Source organism: Musca autumnalis, unplaced genomic scaffold (assembly GCF_047663935.1).
Source record: "Musca autumnalis isolate F117 unplaced genomic scaffold, ASM4766393v1 scaffold_2, whole genome shotgun sequence".
NCBI lineage: Eukaryota > Metazoa > Arthropoda > Insecta > Diptera > Muscidae > Musca > Musca autumnalis.
Window position 1 is genome coordinate 207620013 of NW_027411755.1, and position 10972 is coordinate 207630984.

At 35.7% G+C, this 10972-nt stretch overlaps 1 protein-coding gene across 1 annotated transcript; it reads right to left on the reverse strand.

Moving 5' to 3' along the window:
* Positions 1-3054: 3054 nt before the first annotated feature.
* Positions 3055-5462, reverse strand: LOC141395180 (serine/threonine-protein phosphatase 2A 56 kDa regulatory subunit epsilon isoform-like). Its single transcript, XM_073970714.1, has one exon. The coding sequence runs from the start codon at positions 5386-5388 to the stop codon at positions 3787-3789; it is 1602 nt and encodes a 533-aa protein (XP_073826815.1). The 5' UTR covers positions 5389-5462; the 3' UTR covers positions 3055-3786.
* Positions 5463-10972: the final 5510 nt, after the last annotated feature.

Here is a 10972-nt window from a genome sequence, read left to right on the forward strand (position 1 = left end):
TTTTTTCATCCATTAGCAGACCAAGAAACGTGGATTTTTTAAAGAATATTTCTTCATCCATTAGCAGACCAAGAAACGTGGATTTTTTAAAGAATATTTTTTCATCCATTAGCAGACCAAGAAACGTGGATTTTTTAAAGAATATTTTTTCATCCATTACCTGACCAAGAAACGTGGATTTTTTAAAGAATATTTCTTCATCCATTAGCAGACCAAGAAACGTGGATTTTTTAAAGAATATTTCTTCATCCATTAGCAGACCAAGAAACGTGGATTTTTTAAAGAATATTTTTTCATCCATTAGCAGACCAAGAAACGTGGATTTTTTTAAAGAATATTTTTTCATCCATTAGCAGACCAAGAAACGTGGATTTTTTAAAGAATATTTTTTCATCCATTAGCAGACCAAGAAACGTGGATTTTTTTAAAGAATATTTTTTCATCCATTAGCAGACCAAGAAACGTGGATTTTTTAAAGAATATTTTTTCATCCATTAGCAGACCAAGAAACGTGGATTTTTTAAAGAATATTTTTTCATCCATTAGTAGACCAAGAAACGTGGATTTTTAAAGAATATTTTTTCATCCATTAGCAGACCAAGAAACGTGGATTTTTTAAAGAATATTTTTTCATCCATTAGTAGACCAAGAAACGTGGATTTTTAAAGAATACTTTTTCATCAGCCAAATATGGATTTTTTTAAAGAATATTTTTTCATCCATGAAATATGGATTTTTATTAAGACATTCCTTATTGAATTCTTTTACAACATCCCAGGTAGTGTAGGTCCCTTACGGAACGTGTCCTCCGACCACATCCTTTACCATCAACGTTTTGAGTTTTCATCATCATCAGTTGCAGCAGCATCATTCATTTGCTTCGTCGTTTGATTGTTGTTTATTTGTTTTTGCTCGAAATGTTTTTGTGTACTTTGGTGTGTCATCAAACATAGCGAAAACATTGTTCTTCCTTTAGTTCGGTCTTCCATCTTAACAATACTCTGCTCTACTCTGTAGAGGAGGAGAAGAACGACAACCGTGGAGAAAAGGTTTGTTGCTTTATTTATTCATCGGTGACTTCCATTTCCAACCCAAATGACGAACGACGGTGGGGGCGGCCAAGAATGCAGAAATGGAAACTGGAAAAACGTTGTACATGGCAGTTCGTAAAACAAACAACATTGTTTGGATTTCCTAGCAAAGAATGACGGAGATGAAGGACTACTGCTAACGAGAATAAGGATTTAACTAACTGATGATGAGTTCCTTTTTTGAATTCCGAAAAAAAGAAAAATGTTTGAAGCACATTGAAGCAGGGCTAAACTGCTGTTCTTCGAGACAAATGTAATGCCATTGGATTTTATATTGAGGAATAAATTGTTGTTCAAATAACGACAACAACAACTAAAACCTCAAGCACAACAGACAAAATGTAGAAAATAAGTGCACTTCTTCCGACTTCCAAATACATTCTGTCATTATGTTTGACTAGGTTTATTTGGTTTGCTCTTGTTGTTGTTTTTTTGTTTTGTCTCAGAGGTTAACAAACTTTTCTTCTTCTTCAACTTTATAAATAAGTATTTCGTTGACGAAGTACTGGTGTACAATTTCAAGAGTTGGCCTGGATTCAGCGGTGGACTGTATATAAAAAAGAACTTATGGTTTCAGCGGTGGCAACTCGTTGAAACTGCAAAACGTTTGGCGGGTTGAATCAAAAGTCAGGTTTGTCTTCAGTTTTAAATATGTAAAGCAGCAGAGTTTATTAGCCTGCTAATCGTTTGGCTTCTATACAACAAGTAAAAATTCATATATTGGTGGACATTTTGGTTTGTATAAAAAACAAGCGAAACAAATGGAAAGAAATGTAGTTCTAAATTGGGCTCTTTTACCGAAATGAGTGAAAGCTCATATAGGTAAAAAGGCTGCCACATTATAATGATCTTAACAATCTAGTTAACGTCAGTTAAAGTGGATTTAAATTCAAAAATGTAAATTCATAATGTGAAATGCAATTACTTAAATCTATGTTGTTGAACACAGTTCAACATGCCGCCGCCTTTTGCTGGAATGCAACTTAATATTGGCAACCCCCGGATATAATCCAACCGAAGGCACTGCTTTGGGCGATGGGCATGTTGGAAGAGGTTTGGATAAGGCCTGCTCTTAATATTTTAGGGATCTGGTCATTGGCGATCATGATTTCTATGTTGATAGGGTTGAAGAAATGAGGATCCGCAAGATCGGTGAGATGGTTGTAGGCGGATTGTAACCCTTTATCATTAGTTGATTCTGGGGGAGATATTTCGAGATTTTTACGGACTTCTCCTTTTATCTGTATTTTTACAGATTGGTCGTGGAAGGATTGAAGGTTAATGGTTGTATATGTTCGTCCCGCTCTTTGGGTGATTCGTAGATTTAGCCGCTCAACGAGTTTGATGGAAATGGCGCTTTGGCTTGCCCCTGAATTCAAAATTAAGCGGACCTTGTCGCATCCGTCTTCTGTTAGAACTTTGGCCAATGCTGTGGGCAAGAAGACGTGGATTTTTGATCGGGAGCTCAAGCGGTCGCTGACGTTGGACTTGGGCCTGGTCGGATTTGGGCGACGGTTCTTGGTTGTGGCCGAAGAAGACGAAGCTTTTGGAGCGGGCGATCTAGTCTGACGGTCCTTTCTTGCCTTGTTACGCGAAGATTCCGGTTCCGGACTTAAGCTTGGGGACGGGGACCTTCTTTTTGTAGCCGGTTTTCTGGAGAGATTTGTGTCCATATGGAGCATAGTGTGGTGTGACTTGTCACACACCATGCATGTCCTTCTGCTGGGGCAAAAGTCTCTCTTGTGGGCAGTGCATAAGCAGTTAAAGCAAAACCCCTTTTGCTTAGCCTCGTTTCTTCTTTGAGTAACGTTCATTTTATGGAACGTTGGGCATGATTTTATAAAATGCCTCTCATGGCACACGCGGCATTTTGGGAGAGAAGATACACTGCTGAAAACGTAAGATGTTTCTGTATAATAGATGTGTTTTTTGTTTCTAAAAATTAATTTTCAATTTCTTTCCATTTGTTTTGTATTTAAATGTAAATGAGTTTTATTTGTAGTTTTGTTTTTGTTTCATTATGTTCATTTTTATTTGTTGTTTTTGTTTTTTGTTTAATTAATAATTAAATAGGCATAAGTTAAATCATATTAGAAGTTGCTTATACGACGACGACGAGGCCCACCTTCTTTGCTTCCTTGCCCGCGGTTGCTGTTCGTTCCTTCGTCCAGCATTCCTTTCCAGCTCAGCTTCTTTTTAGCATTTCCTTCCCGATTTCTTGCTTAAAAATAGGCAGGGCTACACTTATTCCTCTTGCTTTCTTTCTTTGTAAGGGGTGTATGTGTGTTGGTTGTTGTTGTTGTATAGCTCGTTTCTTAAGATTTAATTTTGTTTTGTTTATATTTTACTTTAATTTTTCTTTTTTTCTTTTTAATATATATAATAGATAGATTTTTTTCTCTTTAGGTTTCTCTGTAACAGGCGCTCTACGCTCTATTTTATGATGTTTTACTTTTGTTTTTGTTTCTCTTTGTTTTTGTTACCTAATAGGCTTATAACAGTTTTGAATTAATACGATTTATTTGAATATTTCCTGATGTGATCGTGTTGTTGTTGTGGTTTGTTGTTGTTTTGCCGTAAATGTATTGTTTTGCTCATTTTGTTGTTTTTGTTGCTTTGTGGTGTTCTTCTGCTGCAATTGCATTTTGTTTGTCCATTCGTCACAATCAATCAACAACACACTTGTGAAGCGTCTTTAGTTCTCAACTTTTTCCACCTTTATTTTGGCAAAGGGATTGACACCAGCAGCTTGCGCTGAGCTTAACGCTGATTTATTATCGCCTGAAGCTCCCAGGGCATTGGCGGCTGCGGCACTGCTACTATTCGATTGTTGCGAATTTGTGTTCTGCTGCTGTTGACTGTTGGCGTTGCTGCCGCCACCGGCTGTTGTTGAGGCACCACTAGCATTTGTTGTTGGATTTGCTGCCTGTAAGCTCTTTGTACGATTGAGCTCTAATTCGTGTAATTTCTTCCATAGTTCTTCACGATCTCTTTCGCGTTTCTTCTCTTTTTGCCTCTCCGCTTTGTAACTGGAGGTTAGTTCATCGAATAATTTCGAATTCATTTCCATAAAAGTCTTTAATACATTATAGACTAATGCCACAATTGTTTGATTCCAGTGTTCTTTGCTAATGCGATATAATGCCGGGAACATAATTGGCATTATAACGGCATTGTTTTCTTCAATTAGGGACATAGCATATTCATTGTTCCACAGATAAAGAGCACGCTCGGCAACCTGAAAATGAGGACTCGATACACATTTGGCGATTTGACGAAATAGTGGTTCTTGAATTTTGACAAACTGAGGTGGATCAATCACATCGAGTATTTCCTCAATTTCACCCAAAAACATGACTTCCTTTTGCGAACAGGTCTTTGGCCAAAATTTCAAAAGGCCTCGTACAACGGGTTCCGTTAAAAATGGATCCTTTTCGAGAAATTGTACAATACAATAGGCCAACTGAGCATGATACAGCGATAGACATTTCACTTTGTGCAAAGGAAGCAAAACCTTAACTAAAAACTGTTTATGTTCGGCTTTAAGCGGTAGAGCGAAACCATTGATAATGCTTCCCAGAATTTCCAGTAATTCACCGACTCCATTAAAATGCTCCGTTTCATAGATAAAACGCAAAAATATATTATTGATTTGCTTTCTTATAAATGCTCGTAAACCTAAAAATTTGCCATAAATACGATGCAAAACAGTTTTCAAAAAATCACGTTCACGTGGATCTTCCGAATCGAAAAGTTCCAAAAGTTGTAAAACAAACTTTTGATCAATAACACGTTTTCCTATGGTAGCTTGAAAATCTTGCGATTCTAGAAACCGCAAAAATACCTCATATACCAATTGTAGGTGCGGCCAAGATGCCTCCAATGTTGGATCATCTTCTTCGGGATCAAAATCTGGATTTTCACTTGGTGGCAATGTACGAAACAAATTGCATGAAATCATACGAATAATTTCAGGATACACTGCCTCTGTAAGTACGCCTCTACCGTGTGTTATATAGGTGGATAAATCATTTAGGGCGGCACGTTTAATTTCTTTGCCCTTTAAATCTGTCACAGGATCCATGAAATCGAATGAAACGCAACACTGGCGCAATTTGCGAATGAATAACTCTTCTTGCTCCAAACTTGAACAATCGGCTTTTAATGCCGGCAATTGTTGAAGTTCCACATCCTGTGAATTTCTATAACGTGAGGAACCTTGACTCTTTTTACTTTTCTTTTTTAGTGAACGTTTGGCGAATGGATCGATTCGATCAACAAATGTTCCCGATGACATTTTTACTCTCTGTTTTTGTTGTTCTTCTTCGTCTGTTGCTTGTTTGGTGCTGTTGTTGTTATTATTGTTGTTTTTGTTTAAATAAAGTAAATACATAAGTATATGTTAAATATATGTTGTTTTCATACTTAACCACTAATGACTATACTATGGAGGCCTTTTCTGTAACCTGCTAACATTGTTTTCAAAATATATGTATAATAACTATAAATATATGTATATATATATGTATGTAGGTAAATTTACCAGTGTTTTTTTTTAACATTTTACCACAAAATTTAGTTTGTTAGGTTAGGTATGTTTGTTTTTTTACGCAGCCAAAACTATATAATTTATTTTTCCTTAAACAAATTGAAAAATTTCGAAAAATCTCAATATTTTAATTTTGTTTGTGATTCACTTCCATAGGTCGCTGGTTCATATCCGGCTCGAAGGACCATGTACAATTTCAAGAGTTGGCCTGGATTCAGCGGTGGACTGTATATAAAAAAGAACTTATGGTTTCAGCGGTGGCAACTCGTTGAAACTGCAAAACGTTTGGCGGGTTGAATCAAAAGTCAGGTTTGTCTTCAGTTTTAAATATGTAAAGCAGCAGAGTTTATTAGCCTGCTAATCGTTTGGCTTCTATACAACAAGTAAAAATTCATATATTGGTGGACATTTTGGTTTGTATAAAAAACAAGCGAAACAAATGGAAAGAAATGTAGTTCTAAATTGGGCTCTTTTACCGAAATGAGTGAAAGCTCATATAGGTAAAAAGGCTGCCACATTATAATGATCTTAACAATCTAGTTAACGTCAGTTAAAGTGGATTTAAATTCAAAAATGTAAATTCATAATGTGAAATGCAATTACTTAAATCTATGTTGTTGAACACAGTTCAACAACTGGGTTTGAATTAAAATTGCATCTCAATTCGTTTGAAGTTACAGGAATTAATTTTGTTTGAAATTAAATTTCTACAGGACATTATTTCGGTTTCAAAACTTTTTCTTCAACAAGAAAAAATGTTTGGAATAATTTTTTTAGATTTGGAGTCCACGTCAAACCTCATTTCCAGATCTTTTAATTTACAGGCAAGCTCAGAGAAATCACAAGAAAAGCATGTCTCCTTTTGGTATTGTTCACGTCATTTAACAAATGACCCGAAAAGTCTAAATTCAGACATTCCAAATGAATTGAATGTGGTTCGTCTTGTTGACAATCAGGTAATGCTACTCTGTAAAGGTAAGAGTCGAGTAAGGTTAGATAATAGAGCGAACGAATCGACTGGGGCGATCGAATCGCAAAGAACGAAGGAGTCACAGGGAGCGAACGAATCACAAGAAGCAAATAAATCGACAGGAGCAAACAAATCGTAGGCTGCTGTTAAATTCGGTACATTTGGATATGACTGTGGTCAATGCCACTCGTTTGACCTCTAACTTCGTTTAACGCCATCACTCGACAAATTCGACGACGAAAATCCATCAGTACGAAGGTCACAAAAAAACGTTCTGGCCTATTCAACACGCAGTGTCGCCAGGCGTCGTTTGACTTTTTTTTTTGGAAAGTTTGACAGTTTTTAGCCTAAGCGTACTCAGGACAAAAAAACGAAGATAAAATTAAGCCATGCGTGAGCGGATAATGCAAAATCGCCTGTTATGTATCGTGGGATAGAGGCATCCTTGCATTTATTCCACCAACTAACATTTGATACTGCATGAATGTTTGTCGCCAAAAATGGGTGTTTTCTCCTCAGATCCCGTTTTGGTCGGTGCAATAAATTTCGAAAAAAATACGCGGTGCTTCAGAGACGGTGCTTTAAATGACGTTTATAAGGTGGATCCAGGTGACGAATCATGAAACTATGCGTATGAGCCCGAAAAATCGCAGCAATCGTCAGTAGATGCTGTAAAAACGTTTTTGGAGGTGTCTCAATCAAGACACTGTACGTCAAACTGTCCTGAGTACACTTAGGCTAAAAACTATTAAAATTTCCAAAAAAAAGTGTCAAATGACGCCTGGCGACTCTGCGTGTTGCTCAGGCCAGAAGGTTTTTTAGTGGCCCTCGTATTACTTCCGCTAAGAAAGGGCAAATATCTTACACACAATGATAAGGTAGGGGTTTTAACTATGCTGTGACGCCGCACAGTAGTTCAGAATCATTTTTTCCTGGTCAAAACTCTGTAACGGATAGATATATGTTCTTATCTTTTTTTAGTCGGCACATAACATTCGAATTCCGCCTATAGTAGTTGCAGAGGAATTCAAGTTTAAAATTTAACATTTTGAGTTTTTTTCATATTTTGCATTCAAATATGAGTATTTTTATATCAAGGTCAAACACCAATAAACAAACAACAAAAATAAAAAAAATTTAAAAAAAATTGGAAAAACATTTTTTCAATTTTTTTTTTTCAAAATATTTATTTTTTTCCAAAATTACAAAATACTCCTTGAGCAATGGTAGGCAACGTAGTTTTCTATTGCATACTTAGGGAGTGTCATTGTGTGAGTGCCATGTTTTTTCAAGTAGTTGAATTGTGTGTGTGAGACATTTATACACACACAATTACAAATGGGAGCCTCAATGCCTACCATTGTCCATGGGTTTTTATAAAACTCATATATGTATGTAACTCTTATAAAAACTCATATATTACAAACATGTCCATTTGTGTAAGAAAGCTATAATATATATGGGAAATGGTATGGAAAAAAAACACAGAACTTATGCTAACGAGGGTATATAAAATTTCATACGGGCAAAAACGAAAAAAATGGTTTTAGACCCCAAGTATGTTTGGACGAAATCCGTTTCAGACAAAAAGTTCGAAAATGTTCGAAAAATGTGTGCGCACGAGTGACCAATTTGGTCCATACTTTACACTTACTAATATATCTACCAGTTATAGATCAGGTTCGAATATGGACTTTATTTGTCCACTCGTTCGGGTACTTCCCACACAAAGGTTCGGAGAAGTTCACTTTAAGACTTGCTCTCGAATCACTTTGATTTTTGTAGAAGCAACTTGCACTTGCTGCCCCAATTAAGACGGTAAAAGTTTTTTCATGGGCAAGTCCATACTTCTTGAGAAAACAGCCTGAAAGGTGTAAAAAAACCCTAAAGGCACCATACGTAGTGGTTGGAGAACACGATAACTCTCGAACTGATCAACCGATTTGGGCCAAAATTTCGCCCTCATCATATTTTGCACAAACTTAGTTTAAGTTCGAAGGTGGGCAATACCGGTTCACAACTTCCCCCAATATTTAAAAAATGTCACTAAAATGGTATGCACTCAACCAATTTGGTCCAAACTTTGGATCTCCTAATATTTTGTCCAAATTTAGTTTAACTTCTAAAATGGCCCATATCGGTTCTCTTTTTAGGATACCTCTCCCAAAAAGGTCAAAATTTGTGCTTATGTGCAGTTTAGGGTCTGTTCAAATATCATTTGGTAATGTATACCGATGCTATTCGTTGTGGTCTTGCTTACAGCGAAATTATGTTTTCCGAAATCCATGCTTCCTGGCATACTCATAATAAGATCCAGTTCCATAATGTACTATATCGGTCCATTCCTTTAAATACCTTCTTGGTAAAACTTTTGAAATTTAATCCTAATTCACATTTTTTGTCGGCAAGTTCAAATCTCGAAAATGGGCCACAAAATTCTGAAATGACTCTAAATATATTCGATCTGTCCGTAGACGAAAGTTTCAATTGACATAGGGTATATCACTGTCGGCAAAGCCGACTGTTACTTTTTTTCTGTTACCCATGTAACTTCAAACAATTTTAAAGAGTGTTAAGAGGACGGAACGGGACTGGAACAAAAGTATATATGGGCTTAAAGAAAGAGGACACTCTCAGGCATAATTCTGTGAAAATGGAACATTGTTCCAAGCTGTTCCCTAAAAGTTCTAGTCCACTAAAATTTGGTACCTGAGGAAAAATAAAATAGCTCACTTCGTGTTCTTAAAGAAACAATCCTACCTACATACCTAACAAAAAACAATACTTTCCGAGAAATAACTATTTCAATTCAATTCCACAATTGCGAAAAATGGTCGTCTTTAGGAGCACTCCCACAACTTAGAAAATGTTGACCTAATCTTTTGGTTTCATTAGTTTCAATTGATCTGTTCCAGAACTTCAAGAATATACTAATTTTTATTATTTTTTCCGATAACATAACGGAAAAATTGCAATCGTAGTAAAAATAAGTAGCTCTTGCAGGTTCTGGAACAGACATAATATGTTTACTATCGAAATTCATATAGAAATTAATAATCGATGACGACAAAAAATTGGGGTTTTGGGCAGGAAAATCGATTCCTGAACAACTGCACAGTGTCCAATTTTCCGAAAAACCTGGCCAAAAATCAAAAAAAAAATTATACATTTACACTGCGTGTAGTGATGAAAAAAATAAACACGTTTCTTGTTTAAGTTGTTTATGAAACCAAAATAAACAACGATTTTTAAATATTTTTTGCAATTGTAATGAAAGGTATGTGAAACCAATTTAAAATGTGTAGTGTCGCCAATGAAGTGCGCCTTTCTTAATAATTGATGTCCGTACTTGTTGATTTTTTTCAAGGTACATTTTCATAATAAATGATGAAAATAGTTGTGAGTAAGATCGAGTTGGGCTGTGTACCTTAGCATTTCATAAAAAGGGAAGAGTTTTTTACCAATTTCCATCGAAACATCCTGCACATATTTGCACTTTTCGTTTTTATGTAATATTTTGTCTTGCAGATATATACATATTTTCCTTGAATCAGAATGTCAGAATATAGCATAGGGTAATTTCCTGGCGTTTAGGTAAAATTTAGAGTTTTGATGTATTCTATGACCTATAGTAAAATTTTGTGGCGAACAAATTTCTAGAATATTTTGATCTAATATGACCACATTTTATAGGGTATTTTAAAGATTTATGAAAAAAGGGATCAAAAAGAACATTTTATGACTCACACGAGGGTCATATTTAAAAAAATATTCCTCGCATTCTTGTCAGTAAAGTTGCCAAAAACACCCCATACCTAAAGTGCAAAGATTCCAAGTAACTTTAACTCAAATATTTCCAAACCTGTAGAAATTGCAGAAACTTGCACCCCTATTTTAGTTTCTTGTTTTTTTTTTTTTTTTTTTTGCAAAATTGATACCGATATTTCCTAGGTAAGTAATGCAAATAGAGACTTCATTTTTGTCTTTGACGCCATTCTCCTAAAATGATGTTTTGCATGACAAAATTCATTCATTTTTTTGAGTTTGGTCAGGTTGGACACAGTGCACTGTGCGCCGGATATACAATTTCGTCAAAAAGATGATAAATTTCCATCTGCATCTGTACGATCTTCTCAAGAAAAATTGGACAATTCTAGATTTGCAAGATCTCCAGCAGACTCCACATAGCCCTTTGATATGATTTTATTGGTGAGGAGACTTATGCCTCTGTAATTTGATCATCCTGTCTTACTTCCTTTTTATACCCTCAGCCTTTAGGATAAAGAGGGTATTTACACTTTGATACGACCAAAAATGTGCCTCATCGAAATAATGATTTTAGACCCCAAGTATGTTTGTACG